Source organism: Gambusia affinis, linkage group LG17 (assembly GCF_019740435.1).
Source record: "Gambusia affinis linkage group LG17, SWU_Gaff_1.0, whole genome shotgun sequence".
Classification (NCBI taxonomy): domain Eukaryota; kingdom Metazoa; phylum Chordata; class Actinopteri; order Cyprinodontiformes; family Poeciliidae; genus Gambusia; species Gambusia affinis.
Window position 1 is genome coordinate 7062853 of NC_057884.1, and position 26060 is coordinate 7088912.

Genomic DNA, 26060 nt, shown 5'->3' on the forward strand with positions numbered 1-26060 from the left:
TGGCTACAACCTCGAGTTAAAACCTGGACTCAGCAGAGGAGCACTGCGCCTGTGTTTGTGTGTAGGTGGAGTTGCACATGTGCACACAGCACATGGGTTCTGAGTGGGAGCCGGGCCACAGCGAGGGTCTCGGCTTCCTCCTGAACTCCGTCTTCATGCTTTTCTTCTCCACATCTTCTCACCGATTCTCAACTTGTAGTCAATGCAAAATTCAATTTCACATATTTGCATCTTCGTATTTTTCTGTTGTATTGACACATTTTGAGATCACATTAAGTTTGCAGGGTAATCATTCCATTGTGTGTGTGCGTGACAGTTGCATCATGGGAAATAGCAGGCCTGCTGAGTGTCATTTAAGCGCTGACTCTTTGCTAATACACATCAGAAATCACGTCAATCTTAGGAGCTCTCCTCAAACGAGAGAACTGACGGTATGCATAGGAAACAAAGAAATAAATCTGAATTAAACCACGTCAATTAAAATTACTGTTTGCTGATTTGAATACCACAAATCCCTTGAAATAAAAGAAAGGTTCAAAGCAACCCTCTGCTGCCCCCTGCAGGCTGTGGTAGAAGAAAACAAAAAAGGATTTCCGTTGCAAAATTTGATATGTTGGAATTTGATGTCATAATAATAATAAAAAAAACAAAAAAAAACCGATGTTTTAGTTTGAGGTTGACTTACAAAACCATATAGGAGTAAATATCACCTTATATGAATACATAATATATGTTGCTTCTGTTGGCCTTACAGACTAACAGCATGCGGTTTGACTAAAACGTGTTCTATGTGGTGTAATTAATATTAACCTTTAGCCTTGTTTTGTGTTTGTTATGCAATACGCCCAGAGGAACAACAGATCACGCAGGTAAATTGCTTCTGTTTTTACAAAGATCTGCACTGCCATCTGGTGGTAGATTGAAGGAAAACCGGCCTGGACCCACCGAAGATTACATATAGGACGTTCGAGTTGGGAGGGGGGCTTATTTCAAATAACTCTTTTAAATTCAACAGAATTCAGCAATTATAATCTGTTGAAGTTACTGACCGTGTAAGCCGCTGTCATTAAGTCGCTTTGGGTTTTATTTATAGCCTCTGTTTGCGGTTGCTACGCCCAGTAGAAGCTCTGAGCTGCTCTGTTTGAGGCTTTGCCTGAGGCTTTTTATAAAACTGGCCACGAGCTGTCCTCAGGCAGTCCGGGTGCTGCTGTACGGATCAGACTGAGCTGCAGACTGGCTCAACAGCAAGGTGATTACATAGGCTGTCACAAACCAGGCTTTCTGTGGCTCTCTTACAATGAACGTTGTCTTTTTTAAATATATATGAGACTGAATGAGGCTTATTATTATTGCTATCAGATGTGATTTGACGCTCACTTGATTTTGCTGTAATTGTCTTCACTCAAAAGGCAAATGTGGTGCAGTCTGATCCACACAGAGAGAGGAAAACATCACTGTTGCATTTTTTTTTTTTTGTTTCGATGGATTTGGTGTCATATGTGTTCTTTTGATGTTAATGTTAACCTCTCTTCAAGCAGTTGTGAAAACTTTTCTTTCCTGATTTTAAGTTTTTAGCACACAATCCTCTTCCTGCGGTAACTTATGTGATTAATCACTTTGGTTTTATTACATTACGATTGAGCGAGCCAATTTGGCTTTTTTTGAACAAACCCAGGTTACTTACAAAGGAGTCCACAAGATGATAGTAGTAGTTAATATGACTACATAAATAAAACATCAAGAAGTAATTTAATTAGAACACTAAATATTTAAGCTGAAATCAGCTCAACTTAAACTTTCATTCTTTCCATTTCATGAAGATGGACTACTTTGAGTTGATTTATGGCGTTAAATTAGCGAGGACACAACAAAATGTAAAAAAGATAAATAAATGCTAAAGAGGTAAAATAAGAAATATGTCTTCCAGGTTGTGTTGGAAGCCATGTTTATGAACTTTATGTGTGTTTGTGCAGATATGAATATTTTCAGAGACAAATTCAGCAGGATGTTACATAGAATATTTTCTGTGGCACTAGAATTTAACATTAAAACCATTTTAGTTTTCTATGCGCATGTTGTGTTCAACAATTACAGGATGTGGTCTAACTTAATCTTGGGGGGGGGGGAAAGATCCTGACTTCTACGTGTTGCTGAGACGTATGGCTATAAAGCTTCAAATGTTGATGACAGTTTAGGGTTGCAGATATGCATTTAAATACATTCTGTTTCAAATTAAGTGGAATGTTTGCTCCAAATCAAAACTCCCTACTCTTGGACTGCCATCATTCCAAACGTTTTAGAATGAAATACACAAAACAAATCATGCAATAATTAAGAGTCTGCATTGTAAACAAAACATAGTCATTTTCTTTTTAGTGTAAATGGTCTTGACAAATGGATGTAACTTACCCAGCGCTTTTTCAGTCATTTTGAATACTCAAAGCGCTTTACAATAGAGCCACATTCAGCCATTGACACTCACAAACACACACACGTGTGTGTGATAGCTTTTGCCAGGCTAAGTACCTAGAAATATTAAATATGAAGACAAAACCCTCGGTCATTGCCATCTTAAATGTCAAATGTCACGTGAATCTAAAATAATGTTTAGCTTCTAAATAATTTCAAGCTTTTTGCATGACCGCGGTGTTTAAGACAAACTTTTAAATCTTCTGGTTTAGCATATTCTTCAATAACAAAAAAACAAATAAATTGCAATAAGGTAGCATAGATTTTCTTCACACATCCTGTGCACCTAAACGTCAGTTTGTAGGTAATGAACCACAGGAGTTTAGAGCCAACATTCCCACCTTCCCTCTTAAAACAGGAGTGGGCAGCGCTGCTGTCCATGGTGCTGAACCTCCCTGGTCCAATTTATGGCCTCCAACTCGCAGTAGCCAACTGACTTTAGACAAAGAGAATTAGGTCAGCGATTTTGTATTTTATGTTTATGTTGTTTCATTTAATTATCACGGAGGACTTCTGACATGGTCGACTCATGTCTTCCTTTTATTGCAACATCTGACTCGATTTACCCCCCAGGAACCAATAACTAGCGCTCCTCATTAGCATGGAAATGAAATAGCTAAATGCGCCGTACAAGGTCAGAAAGATAAACAAATAAATAAAATAAAGAACATGGATGCTGCCGGGAGGCCTTGCAGCACTGTGAAACGCAGGCCTATTACTGCAGGAGCAACTTAAAAAGCGATCATTGGAAAAGAGGAGCCTAGTCGCTGAGGATGTGGACATCCTTCTGTCCCTGAGCAGCCACAGCACTACTGCCTCCTTGTCCAACTTCGCAAGGGCGTCCATTAAAAGAATATTTATTGAAACCTGTCGGAGTTAGAATGAAGCACAACTGTCAGAGAGAGGCGTCCTTGCCTTTCTTGTTTGTGAAGAAAGCTCAGACAGCAGCAACTTCCTGGGGCCTTTTTAAGGGAGATCAGACAGACATTTGGTGTCCATTTTGTTTTATTCATGTCTGACAGACCATGAAAGGAACAGTGGGGGAATCAAAAGTAACACAAAAACTATATCTGACCCATACACTTTTTTTTGTTGTTGTTGTTGTTGTTCAGAAATGATTAATTGTTTCTCTCTCGAAAAAGAAAAATACATGTCCATGCTTTCAGGCAAATCTCTGTAAATTAAATTACTTTATTTAACCGATTCAATAAAAGAAATATAAAACTCAAACTTTTGATAGACATACTATAAGTAGAATGCTTCATTTCAAACATTTCTCGGTGTTAATTGCGACGGTTGTGGCTTACAGTCCATGCAACACTAAAATTCAGTTTCTCAGATGAATAGAAAATAACAGTAACCGCAGAATACAGAAAATGTGAGGCTACTAAATGCACTGTAGAGCATGTACATTCAATACGTGGCTCGGGATCAGAGTGTGAAAAGAAGCTCCAGATTAATGAATGAATCCAATGTTGCAGGTTTGTGGTGCAATGTTTGGACCCCCATAGCTCTCATTTAATCCTCTTTAATCTTGTTTTAATAAACCCGTTTTAACTTTGAGTGTCACTCATTTGTGATCAAAGTAGACTTGTATTCACTAGACGTGTAAGACAACATGTGCTGAATGCACATATGACCTACTTGATCAAATAAACTCTAAACCCAAAATGTTTCCCAGCTGCATCTATTCAGCTATGCATGGTGTTGCTGAAGTGCAGCATGGCTCCATTGCAGCGTAGAATGCCACCTCAGAGCGTTTTTTTGGTTTTGTTTTTTTTAGCAAAACAAGTATAGAAAATTAATGCCTTGCTTTGTTTTAGCTTTGGTGTAGATGCTATCCGTATTTTTTTTTTTTTTTACTTTTGTGGTTTTAATCTGATGATTAGTCTAGTTAAAGCTTTTCTTGCTTCAGCAAATTTCCTTTGATTATATTCCAGAAACGTTTACAAGAAACACAAGAGTAATTCTTTGCAGAATGAGTTACGGTGTGAAGATTGTATCTACCAATATGCAGGGAAGATTATTTCCATTGTTTTTCACCAATTATGACCACATAATTGGTGCTATATCTTTGCTATATTGTCAGTATAGCAAATAAATGCCACAGTATAACATATTTGTGCTCTGTATAACAATACTAACTTTGGTTGTAGTTTTGCGTAAAGCAGTAAAACCCAGCTGTCAGGGGTTTGGCTGACAGCTGTTTCATTCTCTAAACAGCCACTGCAGAAATATTCACTCTTTTGTAGATTTTTTTGAGGTTATGGTGGAGTTTCTTTTTTCTATATTTTGGGGGAGATATATTACACAAGCAAGACCCAGACGACAAACTATTGATTTTACCTGACGCCTGCAGCCCAGCTTACTTGGAAAAAGAAACTTTCGCCAAGTCATTATCTGACAAGAATGAATAAATGCTTTTGATTTAGGGAGACGAGCCTGAATAGAAAGTCATAGATCCTGCAGCAAATAGGATATTAAATGCAAGAAATGTGAGCCTACTAAATGCGTACTAAATACGCATTTAGTAGGCTTTTTTAAATCTGAGATCCAGATTTAAAAAATGTGGATCTCACAGAAGACAGGAGGAGGTGGAGTAGCCAAATTTGACAACAATAGAAAATGTTTTAATCATGCATCAACATTTGAGTCTAAGTATATAGCCTCAAATTTTGCTCTGAAGGTACAACTTACCAGACATTATGAAGGCGACTTTGCAACACCAAATAGATTAGATAATACACCTACACTGGTAACCGTACGCTATATCTGCATAGAATCATGTACTAAACTAAAAAAAAAGGATAATTAAGTATTTCTTTCATGGAAGCAACAGTGGAAGCATAGTTTGGACAAAAAAAAGTAAGAATCTCAGGAATACTATCGGTTTTTAAGCTTTACAATCTGCACCAGTTCAAGTTTAAGTTTAACCAGAGAAGGATTTTTTTTCCCACAGAAGACGATCCATTTCTACCGCGAATAGATTAGTAAAGGCCTCGCTTTGGTATTGCCATGCGCTTTCTCAAAACAGGCAACACTGTGGTTAAATGACTGAAGATCTCAGGTAAAATCTGTGTGGAAGCCCTTCGCAACTATTTTACCAGTCAGTTGCTTTGGTTTCACACAGCAAAAACATACATATTTTTTTCCATGTTTTCATATTGATAGGCAAAACAATATGCCTACATATATATATCTCCTTTTGCACAGCAGGAGAGGCTTTAACTGCATTGAGGGTATTTTTAATGTCATTTATATGAAGAACATCTGTGCAAATGTGCTTCCTGAGACTTTAAGCCTTTCAATTTGGTTTTATAAGAACCTACGATACTTATTTACTGCCTGCTTATGTTGTAAACACTAATTGCCGTTTTTAGAACGTACGACTATTATGACTATATTTTAGAAAAGCATAAAATGTCAAACAAACTGACATTCGTAGAATATCAGCCAATAAACTGTGATTGAAAAAAAAGGTTTTGTGCTTTTAGTTGCACCAAGAGAGTCTGCAGCTGTTCTGCATGAGTAAGCAATGCCAGTCAAGTTAAAATCGGCACATGTATGAAAATGAGTATGCATTTGAAGCAGCCTCTATTGGTTGGAGAACTTTTCACTCTTTCTTTTGCTTCTTGAATACTCAACACAAGACTTAGAGGACTATGTAGCTGTCAACGACTTTCAAATGAAGTTGCATTTCCCTAAATGCTCGTTCATTCTCTGTCGACTTTGCAGCATGGCTGATCACTGCACAAACGTGATCTAAATCTGATCAGCTATTAATTGGTCTACATTTAAAGGTTGTAGTGAGAAAAGGTGGGGCAAAGGGGGACCATGGCCACCACTGGAAATAAAACTGGGCCCTCTTTGAAAATTTTGTGTGAACACCACTGCAATTGACAGAGAAGAAAGAAAAAGAAAAAAAAAACTGACCACAACATGTTGTTCTACACGTCAAACAACATGTACATCTTGATAAATGAGAATAGAATGGAAAAGTCGATTCATTTCAGTCATGCAATTCAAAAAGTGACACTACAGTATATCTCCATCTGTCATTGTTAACCCTTTTTAACATACCAGTATCGGCCCCATAAGTAAAACTAGATTGATATCGATAACTAATTTTTATTTTTATTTTGTTGCTGTTCCAGCATGTTTTGAGTGCAAGTGGGAGGGAGGGATTATTTCTTCATGGTTTTGAGACAGTATAAATACAAAAAATTGGTAAATTTCAGGTATGGATCAAAAACGTCTATCAATTCCGAGATTGGCCCAAATGTTTGTGCCGGTGAATCTCCAACTGACATGTCATACAGTACAGACCAAGAGTTTGGACACAACTGTGTGTCCAAACTCTTGGTCTGTACTGTATATGTTCATGAAAAATAGAGACACGTATTGTCATTGTTGTCATGATTATAGCTTACGGTTAAGAAATACCTCAAATCTAGTTTCTCAGAAAACTATAATATAACATGAGAAAGCATTTTTAAAACAAAGCAGTTATCCTACTGAAAGAAATATGTTTGGTATACACTATATACATTGTTTGGGCTCCTTTGGCATAGCTGCACAAATGTGGCGTGGTATGAAGGTGATTACCCAGTGACGTCGGGCTGAGAGACTATTCTCAGGGCTATAATCATTCCTCTGACTGGTGTGATTTTCCACAAGACTTTGTCTTTCCACTCAACTTTCTATTATGCTTAAAACAGCAGCTCGGAGCTCGTATGTCAGTGACTGTCAATGACTCTCTGTTATATGTCGAGTAATCATTCTTTCCCATGAATGTGTAGTTCCTAACATTTTTGTATTTGTATTTTTTTATTGTCTTGCAAGAAATTCTAAATTTCTGAGAACCCACATCTGGTTTCAAATGTGAATAATATCATCATAAAATAAGAAAGTGATAAAAAAACGTATTTACGTTAGCAATTATTTATATTTTTTGGCAAAAAAAAAATCATCTTGGCATTTGCACTGGAGACAAAAGTGCAAATGCACTTTGGACCAGCAAATGACTTTTGGAGACAAAAGTGCAAATGACAGTGTTTTACTGGTATAATAGGAATGTATAAGGAAAAGGACAGTGCAGAAATTGTGCAGTGTTCCTTGCAAGGAACAGTGCATTTAATAATATTGCACTGTAAAAATGCGCCAGTTAAAACTGTATAGTTGATATCAGTAATGAACTTAACTGGGAGTTGGCTCAGGAGATAAAGTTATATAAGTTGTCTGTAAGTTACAAGTAGTCTGTAAATCAACTATATCTTTATAGAAATTTATTTTAACCCTTAAAAACAGATTAATGCTCTACTTCTCACATTAGTTTTTCACTTCTGGCCTTACTAAAATAGAGCTTTTACAAATGTTTAGTCAAAGCCTTTAATAAATAAATAAATTCAAATAACGATGTTATATGTATTTTTATTTTTGGGGGGGATAATGTACTCGCTTGAATATGTAAGTGTAAATGTTTTCCGGGTAGGTCCGTCGATGTCATATTTGAATGGGTCTATGGTTGGTTGGACTGAGGGTTAGAGGAAGCTTGTCCGCCCGGTAGTCGGAGCGGAGGAGGGGGACTCGACAGCGAGAGCTTCAGGCTGCGAGCGAGCCACTGACGGACACCGAAATATCTCCACCAGCGGCACGACGAAAAGCACTCATTTCTCCCATGATTCGCATCGAGTCGCATTCAGGTGGGTCGAACATATGTACTGACATCTATGTTAGATATTTCGTGTAAAACAACCGAGCACAGGACGGTGTACCGCGACTGTGTACAAAGGCTTTCTTCGCCGGAGAAAATGCCGGGGCTGCAGCAGCCGGGAGGCCCGCTTGTGTCTTTCAAGTCGCCGACTCACCTCGCTTATTGCTCCACTGTTTCACACCATCCTAGTCTTTCTATTTTAAAAAACCCTCCTGCCGCTTTCACCATAACGCGTTAACGACCCCTACTCACGACCAGAGGCGTTATCGAGGGAGCAACGTGGGTTTTGACAACCGTGGCCGGTGCGAGGAAACATGGTTGCTCTGCGGAGTCTCCTACGTATGCACGCCGGGCATTGAAGCGGTCCGCGCCGCTAGAGGGTTACGGGGGCAGCCGGTGTTGCTCTGTAGCAGTCCAGGAAGGGATCGGGAGGTAAAACAGACGCGGCGACATGTTTGGCTAGGCAATAAAAACATCTGCCTGCTGATGTTGGGGAGTGTCCTTTTAAAACTTTCTTTGTAATATAGCAGACAAAGTTGGCACACTACGATGTGACGTTTTTAAAACTCGGTAAATGCGCTTCTCGCCAGTTTTCAGCTGGGCGTCTTTGGAGACCAGCTGTGGTTTCGTGTCGCTGTTTTCACGCTACACTGGTTTGGTTTCAGCAGGTTGTGATCCTCATTTGGGGTGGTGTTGGAGTTCTGTATGTTGGCTTTGCTCTTCGGGCAAGTCACCCGGGTTGTCTTTGCACACTGAACTGGAAGGGCGGCTTTACGGTCGGGGCGGACAGAATGAAGTTTTCGGCACAGCGTCTCTTTTGCGTGGCAGATGTCTGACTGAACATGTCTGTTCCCTTTCTTTATCCACCAAAAATAAAAAAAGTTTCGTCTGATACTCATTGATCGTATTGTTTCTTTTATAACATTTATCTGTGGAGTAAAGCTAGCAGCAAGACTAACACGTGTGCTGTATGGAAGATGACTAATTTCACTTTGTGTTCGTTTGAACTTATGTCTCCAACTAATATACCGCTTAAAACCACACTGTCTACTTATTTGGTTTTCTGATAAAGTCATCCAGTTTTTTAACCTGATATTCCAAATATGGTCCTTTGGACTGTGAAAGAGAAACAGGCCCCCAGGATCACAGAACCTCCACTATACTTATATGCTTGAGATGTTTTCCTTCATATTCAAACTATTTAGCCAAAACAATGTGTGTGTTCCTTAAAATGCTCATTGCAGTTAAAGGTCTTGTAGAGTTTAGCTAAATGTAACGGTTATTCTTGATGGTGGAACAGGAAATGATTTATTCTGACATACAGCCCAAATAACTAGTTTGCATATAGATAACATCTAATGATTGTTATGGGGACTTGGCAGCTCCCACGACTCCATTCTTTGCTGCAGTTCTCTACCATTAGGTTTTGGAGGCTTTGTTGACCTCCCTCTCTATTTTCTTCACTGTGTGAAATTTTACAATCCGCTTCAGTCTTCATGCTAAAAGAAACGGGCCACTATCTACCTTTACACCCAAGCAAAACAGAAAGTTCTGGATTCCAAGTTTAGATCTGATATATGTGATGTTTAAAAAGAAAATCATCTTGTTGTTGCCTTTTATATAATTTTAAGGCTGTGTAACATTGTCGTTTATCTTTAAAGGGATAGTTCAAGATTTTTAGGTGAAGTTCTGTTAAAAGCTGATAAGTAGCTTATTTCTTAGCTCTTGTAGTTAATTCATTTTATATTTAGGAATCTACGTCAGGTAGACCCAGCGACTGAAATTAACTGCTTGTCTAAGAAGTAGACTCTTGACTCAAAAATGATGTTAAGGTTTATAGGACAGAATTGAACATAACAGAATTGAAGTAAACTTTATTGTTCCTCAGGGGGAAATTCAGGCTTACTTCTAGCAAGGTGTAAATCTGTAAGTCAGAGCATGCAGATTTACACCTTCATACACACAAAAAACAGAAATAATAATAATAAAAAAACATACTATGGGCAAATTTATAGCATAGTAAAATATTGTGCAGCTAATAAAAATTGTGTACTCTGACTCTTAAGAAACGTGCAACAGACTTAAATAATTAAAAAATATATATAAAATGTGTACGCAAACCTGTGCATAACAGACTATCTACAAGAATTGCAAAAAAAACATGTACAAAAATATGTGAGATGTGCAAACATCAGGAGTGTTATTTGACATTAGAAAAACTGTAAATGGTTATAACAATAATGCTATTTTATGAACCCGTAAACTCTCACCATGTTCACATTAAGTGAACCAATTAAAGATTTTTTAAAAAGAAGTTTGAAGGCTTTGCAACACTGATGATCTTCTTGTGCAAAACATGTTCTTAGAGTGTAGCTTGTGAATTACTTCTCTGGTCAAATAAACTAGCTAACTAAAAGTAAAGTAGTATAAAAACAATGTTTTATTAAATTTTGCATAGCCCCACTTTTCTGTTAGACAGATGCTTTGACCCGGAAAGCTTAACATGCTCTGTTCTGAGTATGTGTTTGAGACTGGAAGATGGTTGGTGGCGTACCACCGCCAAGCTTAATTTTCTACGTAAATATTTGTCAGCTTCTGTGTATATAACCATCCAAGGCAAACACCTTAACTCCTCTCAGACTAAATGTTCTCCAAAATCAACAAATCTGCATTTACACTTAATTAGTATGCCGAGAGAGCTACCTAATAAGATGGTAACTAATAAACTTTAGGCACAACCTCGCGTAAAAAAGAAAGAAAAAAACCCAAAACCTCCCTTTTAAGACAGTGAATGAACATGCATGCTAATTATATGTGTAACCTAAAGTGTGTTTAGAAGGGGTGTTTTAGCACTTACGGGGAGATGACATTATCAGTATGTTTGGGAAATGCTCATTGTAAATATTTGTGATGTATTGTTTAAGTGAGCTATTTTCATTTACCTCATTACGGTAATACAGTTCCCTTTTCATATTTTGTCGTAAACACCTGTCAGATTGCATTGGTGTGCATGCAAACCGTCACGCTGTGGGACAGGGATCACATACCACAAGTTATTTTGCCAGACGTTGCCCCTAACTTGTCTGACTGGTCTCCAAGTTAAACGAAGCCACCGAAACACACGTGAGGAGTAACAATGAAAATCAACCAAGCCTGCAGCCATAGTGCAGCGTTTCAACGTTACTGTTGTGTACAACTGGGGCAGGGTGTGTGCCGTCATTTTTTATATTTTTTTTGTAAGCTGAAATAAGTTTCTCTTTGCGTGATAGACGATACAGCTCGACTCAATCTTCCCCTGTTTCACAGTAAATGTTTTTCTAACGAGAATAGATCAATATCCTTGGCTAGTTCAGTTTGACCATGTACATCGGTGCATCTTTTCTGTACAGTGCGTTCCACAATTAAATAAATTAATTATAAATTATTGTTATGGAGACCTGATGGACCAAGACACTACTTTTGATGCAGCTCTCTTGTCTCTCTGGTTCTTGTGCAGCCATCTTTGTCACAGCTGAGGTTGTTTTAAAAAATATATCAAAAACCTCTTCTCAATGCTGTGATTATTGTATATCACTTAATCAGTTGCATGTGTTGCAGGAGCCTCTTAAATTTCTCATCAATTTTGAATTTAGGGTCGAGACTTTAAAGCATTGATTTTGATTATGCAATTTTATGCAATTAATCACTTTTTTTTTTACTACTGGCTAGAACTTTTGTATTGACACATCTTCTGTAATGCAGAAGTGACAACCACAAATAGCAAAGATAGACAACAAAGATGCTTCTCTTGGCCCCCTGGGGTTAGTCTTTGCTTTAAAAAAATCCTCATATCAGATGGTGGAAATGACTGTTGTTGTGCAAGACGGAGTTAGCCTATCACCGAAGCTTATCTACCCTGAAATACCAATGTCAGTGCAAAATATGTTGCTGCAAGCACAGACATCTCCAACGCTAATGTCAGCATCCACAGACCACGTTTCTATAGAAGTATTTTTTCAAAGAGGTGACATGAATGATCAGGATTCCTGAAACAGATATAATAGCGCTGTGCATCAATCCGATGTTATAATAACCTAAATATCACTAAAGTCAACAAATGTCTTTACGTAGAACTCATGTCTATTTATTTAATAATTTAGCAGCTAAAATGGTTTTTGAACTGAGAATGTTTTATAGTTTGTCTATGATCTTTGATTAAAATGCAGTTAATTATGTACACTGATTAAACTTTATTTAAAAATTTCACCTCTAAATGAAATATATTTCAAAAAGTCATTCTTTATCATTTTTTTCCCTCTCAATTTATTGAAACAATTTCTGTTTCTGTCTTCCACCCCCAGACTGGACCATGTAACTGTTGTCAGAGGCTGTTACCCTCGGATGCTCGAGGAACTCCCCACACTCCTCTAGAATGTATTTGATGAATGTACCTCCTATCGCAGCGACAGAAACAGAATGGAGACGATGTGGAACACCTGGAGGCTTTAGCCTTCCAGTTTGCTTCAATGACACTGACACAGACTTGTCCACCAGAGGCACACCAATCTCGAATAAGGTCCAGATGATCATAGAGAGCCTCAGGAGTAGCCAGTCCTCACTCGAGATGGGCGATGAGATCGAGGCAAACATGCTACCAGGACAGGAGCGCCATACGCAAGTGTGCAAGGCTGCAGTGGGTAACTATGTGGGAGCCAAGATGAAAACAAAAAGGCCCACTGAAAACCCACACGCCCGTTTTTCTTCCACGACAAAACATGATAACAGTGACTCCGACAGTGACGATTCAGTAGACAGAGGAATTGAGGAGGCAATAATGGAGTACCTGAAAGAAAAGGATGGTCACAAACGCAAGGCTGGAACATCTTCCACTTCCCTTCAGTCGTCCAAAATTCCAAGGAAAAATTCACCGCCCTTTGAATTTGCCAAGCAAAACTCTGAAGGGAACTCGTCCTTCATATCCAGTAGAAAGTTCCCAGTAAGTATGAAATCAGAGACTCCTATTACAGCAGCTGCTATACCTTTAAAAAAGTATATCAAGAATAAGGCTTCGCGGGATGAAAACATTGAGGTGGATAAAAGTTCAGCCAATAGCTTACTCTGTTCTGAAGAACAATGGAGGAGTCCCTCTGAAACCATCAGGTTCTTCAACAGCACTCTAACGTACCCAGTAATGCCAAAGATGGAGGAAGACCTGAATGATTCCAGTAGTGACGATGGCATTGAGGAAGCCATTCAAAGATACCAGTTAGAGAAAAACGAGCAGAGCAAAAGGGAAGCCTTTAATCCACAAACATTCCAAGAAGATTCAGACTCCACCAGCGATGATGGGATTGAAGAAGCTATCCGGAGCTACCAACTTGAGCAACAGAAAGAGAATAGCCCCCAGAAGCAACTGTTCTGCAAGCCGAAAGCCCCCATCAAGTTAGCGGTACATGCTACTGGAAGTAGAAACTCTGATGACATGAAGAAAAACAAACTGAAGAGAAAAAAAGTTCAACCAGGGAAACAGACTCACCCTCCATTTGTTTCCAAACCCAAGACTTCACTGTCATTCAACCCCAGGGTCAAGGGAAATGGACTACCTTCTACAAAAGTAGAGACTACAGAGCAGTCAGCTCCCGCTCCTTCCAAAGTTAACACCACAGCAGAACTGATGTGTGCTGAAGCAATACTGGACATTTCCAAAACCGTAATGCCTGGAGCCTTCCATCAGGGCATTGCCCTCGCTACGTGTGCTCCGGCTCAACCTTCCACAATGTCCTCTCTTCCTGACAGACACCGATATGAAGAAAGCAACGACAGTTCCATTGATAGTGAGGATGGGATTGAGCAAGAAATCAGAAAATTTCTTGAGCAGAAAGCCCAAACGCATAAACAGCCACCCGCTGTGGAAGAGCCTTGTGGCATTGTTGATCCAGAGAAGGGGAAAGGAAAAGATGCCTCTATTCAACAGAAATCACAAAGGCTGTCTTTAACGCAGAAACGAAAACAGAAGGAGAAAAGCATGACTATGGCGAACATGTCAGGAGCTGATGACAAATGTAAAAAAACTACTGAGCACGCACAAGGATCTAACGCCTTGACACTTCTGCAGAGAAGTCAACCCCAACCAAGCACAGCATTACAGCAGGCAGACCAAAGCGGAGACAAAAGCAGTTCACTTGACAGTGACGAGGACCTCGACACTGCGATCAAAGACCTGCTAAAGACAAAAAAGAAATCTAAGAAAAAGATCAAAGACATGAAAAAGAAACAGAGGAAGTGCATCAAAGATGAAGAACCGCTGATGGGAAATGCTTTACCCAACAGAAAGTTCAAACACGAGCCTGGCTCCAAGTGTAGTGCTTTGAAAAAAGTACCTGGGGGCGACGATGACGTAAAAGACAAGTGTGGATTCAGTAAAAATAATGTCTCACAACAAAAGCAAATAGATAAATGTAAGGAGGGTGATACAGCAGACATTGTGGGAGGGGAAACACTAGAAACTAAATCACTGCAAACTGTTGAATCCCTTCATCGAACGGACGATGAGAGCAGCTCAGTAGACAGTGATGACAGCATAGAGCAAGAGATAAGAAGGTTTCTAGCTGAGAAGGCCAAAGTTTCCACAGGAGACAAAGGTAAAGATGGAGCTTTGTGTAGAAACGGATCCCCTGTGGTTCCAGATTCAGAGGTTCAATTTCCACTTAAAGACTTCAAACCGGAGACTCAGCTGGCTGAGATTTCTCCAAAACACACCAGTGCTGTCGCTGCATCTCAAGTAGGGACCCAACAGAGGTTCTGTCCTGAAATCTCGTCTGCCAGCCCACAGTCACGTGCCTCTTTGGTCCAGTCCTGCAGTCCCAGTCTTCTGGAGCCGGCCGATGGCGCAGGAGCAACGAAGAACCAGCAAAGGAGGCCCAACACTGCCAGAGATGGCCTAATCAATGGCAGCCAACAGGCAGAAAGAGGTCAACCAGCTTCAAGTCCCAACTATGCTCACTCCCTTGCAGAGTCAATTAAGTGGCGCCAGAGCCTGGGGCTTCCAATTCCCAACCCAAGGGCTCTAAGCCGGACTCCTTTTCACATCACCTCTTCGGAGAGACGAGACACTTCATCAGAAAATACGGACCTAAAAACACAGATTCCGGCTGCCGGCTGGTGTTCTTCAAGGAGCAGCAGAGCACCGTTTTCTGCCTCTACGGAGACAGGTGCAAATGTCACAGCTAGACCCCCTGTTTTGAAATTTTTCTCTGCTGCTAGGCAGCATTCAAAGATGACCTTTACACATAGCCTTACGCCTGGCAACAGGTCCCAGTTCTCCATGGAAGAAGGGCGGGCGAGTACGGTGCATGTGCCTAAGGACAAGAGTGTGTTTGTAGAGCTGGAAACTAACAGGACCAACCACGTCCAGGTTCAAAGCAGGGAAAGGAGTGAGGGAAAGGAGAAGGCAGACTCGCTGAGAGAGCGAAAAAGAGAAGGCAAGAGCACGAAGACTAGTGATGAAGGAGCTGATCAAGACAGAAAGGATGAAGAGTTTATAGATGAGTCAGATTGTGAATCAGACAGCAGGAGAGATCCAGATAAGATGCAGGGCTTTCCAGCGTTGTAAGTATTTGCTTTGATCACTATTCCTCAACAGCATCATAGTTCTATTTGTTAACTTCCTAATGTCGCCCTGCTAATTGATATGTTTCTTAAGCTCATTCATGTACAGAATCTAAGGGAATACTTGTTAATATATCGAAACAAAACATGCTCTCTTTTTATATAAAATGTGTAACACAGTGGCACCATCCCATTTTTGTGCTCTAGTATTATTTCATATCCTTAATTCTTTGAGAAGCAATACAGTGGAGTTTTGGTACAAGAATATGAAGTTGCACCACCAAGACAATGTCATAATAACTTTAAACAAAAAAAAACAAGTAAAAAATTTGGGCTGATCTTTTTTTATATCACCACTTGGGAATGCAGGGTAGCAAAATGATTTTAAAAAATATTACATGAAATGAGTATCTTTTGAGCGATCTATCAGTCTTTCATACTAAAGAGTCGAGATTAACCGTGTATTTCGTTATTGTGTTCATTCATCATACATGCAGTAGATAAAATGTAATGTTTTTTTCTTTGTCAAGTCAAAATAAAACAAAATCTGGGTTAAAAAACAGACCACTGCGCAAAAATGTATTATTACAGTAAATCATTGTGAGTTGATTTAAAAATAGCCTTTGACTAACTTCTCCAGGAAGAGAATTTACTGTTTTTCCCCACATTTCTTCAACTGTTTATTTTTTTCCCCCACCAAATCTTTTCCAGTGTTGAACCTGAGCTATTGCTTGCTTCACAGCAATTTTTTTCCGTTTCCAGAAGCAAAATAGGATGCCTGTGTCATAGGAAAATTTAATGTACTTAACCCCAGAAGGACAGAAAACCATAAAATACAATCTTCTGAGCCACATGTCTAAAATATAAATTACGTTTTTACTTAAATTTTTATTTTTATTTTACTGAGCTTTCTTTTGTTGCAATTGGAGTTCTAAATCAGAAGAAAAAACTAAAATATAGTATAGTACGACTCAAATCATAAATCCACGGTCACAGATTGTTGAAATCAAGCAGCTTGATATTTAAAAATTTGTTTGCTGAATATGGAGAAAAATCAGAATTTCTGTAGTTAAAACTCCCTCAGTTCTGTGATCCTTTACAGAAAGTTAGAATGGAATAGAGGGAAGGACAAACATTTACTAATAATAATACCACATGGAACTGAGCTCCTTTTTTTAAAAACGTAAAACGAAACTGTTTTTTAACTGAGTTTATAAAACTAACTCTAAAAGCTAAGTGTAGAAACTGCCTTGGTTTAGCATCAGAATTGCTTTGGTGGAGGAAAACAAACAAAACAGAAGTGGCTTTTTCTACACTGAAGGTTGGACCAGATGGACTTCAGTTCTTTGAAAATATGCAAGATAAATGGGTTATGAAATGTCTGCGAGGTTAATAAACCACCTCTTTGTATCTTTATTGTGATCATTTCTTCATTTTCTTGTCTCTGCCACAATTGGTCTTATCATCATCACCACACAAAATCAAAGCATTAAATATCTTTGCTTCTAAAGCTCTGTTCAGGTTTTATTTCTTTCGGGTACAAAACCCTTTTTGAGTGAAACGAGCTCAATAAAATGTAAAACAAACGTCTATGACATAATTGAATTGCTTATATTTTGAACAGAAAAGACAGGATTATTTCTACTGCTGCTAGAATAACGCGACATCTTGGTTATTATAGTTTTGGTAATATTATCCAAGGCCTTTATTTACCATGTATGGTTTTTGCGACTGGGAATATTTCAAAACGGACACATTTGTCTTTCTTGTAAGCAAGATGAACGTGTAAGCGACTTTCCTTCTGCCAGCTGACTGGCAGTGTGCGGCACCGGTCACTCTGGCATCTGATTAACGGGACATTACAAAATGGAAATGATGAAAAAATTTCTTGACACCAGGTTTACGTTCAATATGACTAAGGTCTTGGAACAATCAGATGTTATTGTGTATAACTGTGCGTTTAAAGTCATTTACAGCTCTGCTGCTGCGGAACGCCACTAACTGTGTCAGACCTTTGTAACCTCTACGATGAAGATTGTTGTTCCAGATTCCACTGAAACGTCGCCGTCGACCCTCTCTGTCTTATTGCATGTGATCTGTTATGTGCTCATTTCTTTGTCATATCAAAGATTTTCTTTATGACAAAAAGCTATTTATTTTTGTTTGTTGAACAAAAATGGAATCATTACTGAACATGCTGTGCATTTCCAGACTTTTTTTGTAAATATTTTTTAATTTTTTTTTTTGTTTTCTTTCAGTCTTTGGATTAAAAGACAACTTTTTGCTGTATCTTTTAAGTGTAAAATAAAGAGTCAAGTCTGAACATAATCAGGTTTTGTTGCAATCAATTCAGATTAATTAGCCATTAAAGATAACATGTGAAAGGAATCAGATGTTTGTGGTTTGAAAGACATTCTGCTCTGCCTCATTCAGGTCTTTGTCCAGAGAAATAGATCCTGGCCTCACTATAAGTCCATGCATAGCTCTTACGTCAGAGGAAAGAAGCAAGGTGTCCGACTGGAAGTTTCTGGTTAGGAAATGCATCAAGGTACAAATTCTCCAAAGATGCAAAGTTTAAGTGATTTGTCGTCAAAATCCATAGAATAAGAGTTGTGTTTAACCGTGCTTTCAGGGGAAATGGCCTCTCGCTTGTTCTTCTGAGCACACAGCAACACTGCAGCATGTCAAAAGAAAGCTTCGGTTTGTTCCAGTGAGTTTACCAGCAGCAGTTTCTCCAGGGAAGATCAGAATCTATGAAAATGCTCCACAATGTCTTTCCTTTTTTTTCTTTGCAGGAGAAAGGAGGCAGGAAACTCGATTTAACAGGATAACATCTGGTTTTCCCTGTTGTATGTTATATTTGAAGTTAGCAAGGTCTTGATAAATATATTTGAAGTTGTTCATGTGGCTAACAGAGGTTCATTGGAAATGTTATGCATCTAAGTATGAGCTCAAGTTTTTCTTTGATGTAGAAGAAAATATCGCTTTTTTTCAAGTTCCAAGTTTTTAAAGAAAGTTACGATTCAGTTGTTAATAGCAAATGGTTTTCTTTTATGGGTTTTGTCCCTGTTAAGAGTTTTTTAATTTTTCTGTCTGGTATACTTGTACATGCATTTTGTTTCATATTAATAACTGAAACCTTTTTTTACTTTAATTTGAGTCACTGCTCTTTAACTTTATGTTGACATTCTTACTTTTTTCAATTTGGAACTTTTTTTTCTAGCTTGCTATAGTTTTAAGTTACTTTAAGTGATGACTTTCTTTTTCTGTATTTTAGCTTTCCAGATGATAGTCATGGCTCATGATTTTGTTTTGTCCTTGTTTTTTTCTGTTTGTTTGGAAATAGTTTAGTCTATTTTATTCATTGACTATTTAAAATTATTTTTATTTAAATGTATTTATCTTCAGGACATGCTTGTAATGATTTATTTGTAATTCTTTGTTTTGTTATTAGTTTTAGTGATGTCTCGTTGTTTGTTCCTTCCAAAATTTTGACGTTCAACAAAAGAGTAGCACTGTGGAAGTTGTAGTTTTACGTGTTGTGGCACGACAGAACGTCCTCTTTACGGCACAATAAACTACAATCACGCAGGCGCAGTTTGTTGACCTTCTTTTGCTGTAAAACATGGCTACCCGGGCGCTTACAAGAGGTATGTACATGAAAACTGTACTTTACTGTGTGTGGAAAGCTTCATGTTGGTGTCCCGAGCTTTCTAATTAGAAAAACTTACATCTTTTTTTTTGCGCTGTGGTTTCTTCTATAAGCGTTGTCCGACAGGGCAGAGCAGGAACCTGTACAGCAACTTCAAGTGTGTCAGTTTTCAGCCTTTCTCCTTTTTCATGTTCAGTAATAATCTTCAATCTTCATTTATGCCTCACGTTCAGGTCTGTTGGGGTTGCGCCATGTTCGGGGTGCCGTAGTTAAATTATCCAACAGTGGACATCAGTTTGCCACTGCATCCACTGTTGTATCACCTGAACCGCAAACTGACTCCGTCAGAGGTGAGTTTTTACCTGCTAACAATGTCTTTACGCATGACATTTTTCCTAAACTGCAGCTGAAGCCCGTTTTAACCATTTCAGACAAAATACTGGCTGTGCCACTAGAGAAACAGGACCCTTTCCGTGTGTCGGAGCTTTTTACTGTGAAGGACTTGTTCGACGCCAGAGTGCATCTTGGACACAAGAAAGGCTGCAGGCACAGGTTTGTAGGATTTAATGTATGATTTTTCTGTAGGATATAAACCTCACTAGAATATGCTTAATATGTGACTTAGGCATGTATGGGGTACAGAAACCAGTTGGAATATCTGTGTGGTTTTAATGTTAAAGCAAGTAAATGCAAAAATAAGTACTTCAGCTACCAGTCTTTGGGGGGTATTTCTGTACCAAATTTGCACAGCTTTTAAAGTTCTTCAAAATAGCTCAAACTTGGAGCCTAACGTTTTCCCCAAAATTTACAGTTGAAATACGTCTTAGGCCATTCTAAATCATTCAATACTAGCCCAGGTTGTATCTTGTCCTGCTAAAGGTTATTCTCCTCGTTATTTTTCTTCCAGGATTTCCCAGTGTTTAGCTCCATACAACTTCTTAGCAATGCTGACACTGACACAGCATAATGCATGAAATTGGCTTGTTGCTAACTGTCAAGGGTAATGCTTGTGTGTTTGTTGTAATACACTATGATTTCTGGTGCGTATGACTTATAGTCATAATGTCAACAGATTCTCACACTGGGCTCTACATTTCTGCAGCTCTTTCTCATTTGAAGTGAACAGCCATCTTTTTGTAGAAGGTTTCACACTCTTACTATTATTCAATATGGATCGGCCCACATCAGGTGTTCAAAACTTGCAGACCTGCTATAAAACTTAACCTTGGTTTAAACACCTCCAAAACTTTCTTACTGACCTGACACCATCACCTTCAAAGGTTCTTACTTGTAGAAAATAAAATGCTTTATTTCATTTCCTCTTCAAAATTATGCGCTACTTTGTGATGGTGTGTCACAAAAAAATCCTAAAGGTATACAGTAAAGCTTGTGGTCATTGTGTCACAAAAAAATTTAGTTTAGCCAAGTGAATCTAATCTACTGTTGAATGACCATCATTCTGGCCATTTTTATATTGTTAAAATTCGTAAAATTCGTCATTGGGGAACATCTGGAGTAGCAACAGAACATACAATATGCTGAAATAAAAGATACAGGCTCTTTTTGTTGTGTTTCATGGCTTGAAGAAATTTACCTGTGCAAAGCTGCTCCTTAGCAGTGGCGTTAAATGGCCCTTAGCAACCACGCAGATCACCTAGGAAACAGATTCAGGAAACTAATCTGTTCATTTGCAATTTTAGTAAAGAAGAAAGACCTGTTTTGAAAGTCAAAGCAGTTTCTAGTTAACTTCCCAGGTTGATTGCACAAAGTCACAAAGTGCTGTTTGCATAGAAGCAAGGAAGCACTTCTGTCCTGACCTGAATGGATGCGTACAAAAAATAAAAAGTAGTGCATGGTTGAAAGATTGCACACTGTGTTTGTGTAAATGGAAAAAAAAAATCCCCTTTGACTAACATGAAATTAAAATTAAACGGTACAAAATGACGGGATGTTTTTTTTTTTTTTTTTTTATTTGAAACCAAGTGGAGCTTCTTAGAATGTTAAAATGTATAGAGCATAGCAAACAACATTCATGTTTAATTATTTCCATCAGAAAGCAAGGCTAAAAATTAGCATTAGCTTTCTGAAAAGAAGTGTGCTTTTCTCACAACGGTAACATGCGCTCCTTCCTCTAGGCTCATGGAACCTTACCTGTACAACTCCAGCTTGGACTATGACATCATCGACCTGGACAAGACGGCGGCGCACCTCCGGCGGGCCCTGGACGTCACGGCTCAAACCGCGTACGGCGGCGGCATCATCCTCTTCATCAGCCGCCGCCGCCAGTTCTGCCACCTGGTGGAGAACACGGCCAAGGAGTGCGGGGAGTACGCGCACACGCGCTACTGGCAGGGGGGCCTCTTCACCAACGCTCACGTCCAGTACGGCCGTGGAGTCCGCCTGCCCGACCTCGTCGTTTTCCTGTCCACGCTGAACAACGTGTTCCAGCAGCACGTGGCCATCAGGGAAGCCGGCAAGGTGAACATTCCCACCGTCGGCGTGGTGGACTCCAACTGCAACCCCAGCTTGATCACCTACCCCGTGCCAGGGAACGACGACACTCCGGTTGCCATGGAGCTGTACTGCCGCCTGTTCAAGACGACCATCAACAGAGCCAAAGACAAACGAAAACAGATGGAGCTCCTTCGTAGCCTGTCGGAGCTGTCGTCGTCCAGCTCATGATTCATGTTTTAACGAGATGATGATGATGCAGTTTGAAAAAGAAAAGAAGAAAAAAGAACTGCAGCTCGTACTGTATTATAACTTCTTTCTTGTAAGGTTGACTTCACAGGACTATGTGTATGTTGCTCATTAAAAAAGAAATCTTGTTACTGTAATAGGAGTTTTCTCATAATTATTCATGTCAAATTCATCACGTTTCAGCAAAGCGGCTCAAAGTGCTTTGCATCATAAAAACATCATACAGTCTTCAATTATGAAATGAGCAATAAACATGACATTTTATTATAGTCCGTCAAGTAAATACACATCAAGTCTGTTGATCAAGGTTCCACTTACTACTAATCAAAGACAGGTGTAAACAGTTGGTTTAAAGGAACTCAGTGTTTTGGTTGTTTTGCAGTTTTCTGACAGTTTCTTCCCCATTAGAGGAACTGAAGCGCTGACCAGAACCTGAAGACCTGAATGGTCTGGGAGGTTTATACAATAGCAGATACTCAAAGTGTTTTGATGCTGAGCCATTCCAGATGACATCTAAGGATTCATGCTGCAGTAATATAGACGTTAATATAGGATAAGTTATCCTATATTAACGTCTATTTGTTTTACAATTTCTGATTAATCAGAATTCCTGAATTTATTTTTTATTAAATAATAAATACCTAGTGCAAAAATGTCTTTCTAATAAGAAGAAAAGGAGGACAAAAATAAAAGTTGATCATGTGTTGCTGGAAGTATAGCGTCTACAAGGAATTGAAAATAATAAATTGAAAATCTGCCTAAATTGGCGTAATATAGGGCTAGAGTAATCACTACAGCTTTAATCTAAGCAGATAACGTATACCTAGAAAATTTTAAATAATTTTTTTCAAAAGAGAATTATGCGGGAGATTCTGAACGTTTCACCTAGCAAGATGAGTAACAACTCTGGGATTTTAGTGATTTAAAAAAAATAAGGGTTTTAGGTGGGGGTCGGAATGATGAAATAACATGCAATTTTATCACTCTGGAAGATTGATAGCAATGTGAGACTTTCATGTCTAAGAACAACTTTCTGGTGGCAGCTGTGTAGTTGGGATCTGTTTTACCTCCGGAGGTGCTGGTGCAGAGTAGAGTAAGTAAAAGGCATAAACCGAACTTTACCTAAAATTATAGATAAATGATTGAACTTTTGCCAAAAATTGATGCTCCCACATAAACACGTTATATTTGAGTGCGTAAAGCAAGCTTATATAAGCTCTGGAATTTTCCTTAAACCTGTTAAAAATGTATTGTTATTGTTTTGCTTGTTTTTAAGTCTGCTAAGATGAACTTAAGCAGATATAAAGGCAAAAATAATTAATATTTGATCCTTGTCCGGTATAATTTTATCTTATGACTCCTTATGCATGTTGTCCTGGATTAAGAGGATGATTATAATCATATATTAACGTTTTTGCTGTTTATTAATAAAAACTAGATGTGTGGCGTCAACGCTTGACTTGCTCGTCGTCGCAGCTGTTTGGTTGCTTCCGGCTTCCGTAGTTTTAAACTGTTCTGTGCTAAATCTGGTTCGAAATGACGGCGTGGTGAGTAAAGTCAGCGTGGTGGTAGAATAAAGTTAACTTTATGGGGTTTCTTCCCAGTCTCGCAGATTTACGTTTAACACAATAAGCACGTCGCTTAAAAACGTGACATGGTTGTAAATACCGACCAGAAACACTGCGAATATAAATTCGCGTAATTTATATTTAGCTGTTTAATCTTCCTATATTTATGTAATTAATGTTAAACTCGAAGTTTGTTCACGTACAACAGTTAGTTGTACGTGAACTAACTGTACTGAATTAATCATTCACGACTCGAGAATTAATCATTCTCGAGTCGTGAATGATTAATTCCTCTTTTGGTTGAATTGTCTTTAAAAATCGGACATTTTTCGCTAAGCACGTAAACAACAGGTTGCTTAATCTGGGATAAAGTGTACTTACTGTTTTCTTACGCTGGTCATATTTTTATTCTTTATTTAAACCTGCATATATCACTTCACCTGTTAAATTAGTAACAAAATCGACTCTCAGGCCACAGGAGGCTGCTGAAAATGTTCCTATTTATAAACCCATGTGAACAGAAATATGACAAGTGAAGCAAGAGGCCCCTTCGCACCCAGTGGTTTTAAAATAGAGGAAATGTATTTGAGTATGTTTGGAAATTTTTACAGCTGTGGAAACTCACATTGTGATTATTGTCTTAAATGGGGGAAAAAAGTAGAGAAAGAAGTGAGAGAATATTCGTCTTGCAGCTATGAAATGTAAAGACTGCTCACACCAGTACCTCCTCTGGCACCATGTAGGTTTAAAATAAAACCGTATCTACCTAAATTACTCAACTTATTTATTTATCTGTTTATTGATTCATTTCTTTGGGAGTATAGGGACATCGGAATGCATTAGATCTTTGCTAGACTTCAGTTTGGACTGTACTTTGCATTCTTGCACAGTTCCTGTAAGGTGCCTTTTTAAAAAATTCCATCCCCTTGAACTTTCTTAAAAAATTATTTCATATTACAACTCGTAGGTTTTTTTGCCGCCTTTGATAGGTTTACTTTTTGCCTTGTATTTTGCTCTGACCGACTTGCTAAAAATAAAGAGCATTCCCACAGCATGGTGCTGCCACCACCCTGTTTTAGTTTACACCAGTGTCAAATTCATTTTTGGGCCTCATCCAGACAATGAATGACCTTGAAGGGGAGGTTGTGCGAGAATCCATTGATAAAATGACCCATTAACAAAGTATTAAAATGTTATTAATGAGTATGTCTTAAATGTTCAGCACATTTTCACATTGATGTAATGTGCCAGCATACAGATCAGAAGTGCTTCGGTACAAGGGTTTTAGAAAATGGATGGATAGAATAGTGGATTTTACTTAATGGCGTACATAGAACAAAATTGGTTTTATTTTTTAATTTATTTCTCTTTACAATTATCCATTGACAATTTTTATTTTTGATCTGTCACAAAAAATATATTTGTACCAATATTGATGTCCATTATTATTTGCAGCAGCTATGGCAGATAAATTGACATTTGCTGATATTTATACTTCAGTTAAACATCCCACAATCCTTTGCAGCATCACTATCACTGTCAAATAAATTTCTCGAGTCAATGCCATATTAAATCCAATATATTCTGGCTCACTACAATACATCCAAGTTGTTGGTTGTAATCTTAAAACTCAAGCTAATATGAATACTTAATTTTTTTTTAGCTTTTATTAAATGAGAAAACATCTGATGCTGTGCTGCTACTTTTCTTGCAGGGAAACGGGCAGAACAGCAGATGTGTCGCTATGCCCTCACTCAAACCGCTGAAGCCGATGGGAAAGGACCGCATCTCATTGAACGGTAACAGGCTCACGGCCGTAAACAAACGGTCACCGTCGCCCCTTGAGACGCAGCTCGGCCTAAAGTGGCTCTGCTGCGCATTAGGTGGGCGGAAAGCAAACAGGCTCTCGATAGCTTAACTCCCCGTCGTTCAGTGGGCTTTGAGTATGGAACCGGGCCAAATAACAATCGCAATTTTGATTGTGCTATTGCACACAAAAAAGATGCAACGAAGTTCTGAAATTGGAGTTTGAGCGGTGTTGATTGTTTTCCACTCATGTTTGTCATCAAAAAGAAAACAGGAGTTGGTCGCACCTTCGGTACGGTCCACCTCGGCCGGCACAGGTAGGAGCTTGTCGCTCTTGAGTCAACCAGACAATACTTGCGAATGTGGGTTGCTACATGAAACAGAAAAGTACCAAAACTTTAATTTTCTCTTTTCATTCTGTTTCTGCAGGTGCTCTTCCAAATGGATCCCAGTTCTGACGATAGTCATTTGAAGACAGCAGCAAAGCGGTATTAGTGGAAAATTCACGGAGATAAGGAAAACGGTAGATATTAAATGAGAAAACATCTCCTGATGCTGTGCTGAG

General features: G+C 38.7%; 2 protein-coding genes and 1 long non-coding RNA gene across 3 annotated transcripts; all 3 read left to right on the forward strand.

Annotated features, from left to right (window-relative positions):
• Positions 1–7986: 7986 nt before the first annotated feature.
• ppp1r26 (protein phosphatase 1, regulatory subunit 26) lies at positions 7987–18907 on the forward strand. Its single transcript, XM_044144556.1, is given in 5 exon segments — positions 7987–8171; positions 12523–15769; positions 18203–18317; positions 18402–18540; positions 18543–18907. Coding segments are annotated over 4 exon segments (3480 nt in total). The 5' UTR covers positions 7987–8171; positions 12523–12593; the 3' UTR covers positions 18593–18907.
• Positions 18908–19329: 422 nt separating this feature from the next.
• mrps2 (mitochondrial ribosomal protein S2) lies at positions 19330–22258 on the forward strand. The gene is made up of 4 exons (XM_044144557.1): positions 19330–19419; positions 19655–19771; positions 19853–19973; positions 21557–22258. The coding sequence occupies exons 1-4, from the start codon at positions 19395–19397 to the stop codon at positions 22101–22103; spliced, it is 810 nt and encodes a 269-aa protein (XP_044000492.1). The 5' UTR covers positions 19330–19394; the 3' UTR covers positions 22104–22258.
• A 1353-nt stretch (positions 22259–23611) lies between these two features.
• On the forward strand, positions 23612–26060 carry LOC122847147. The gene is made up of 4 exons (XR_006373346.1): positions 23612–23668; positions 25404–25488; positions 25763–25812; positions 25925–26060. It is a non-coding gene; the product is annotated as an uncharacterized LOC122847147 (long non-coding RNA).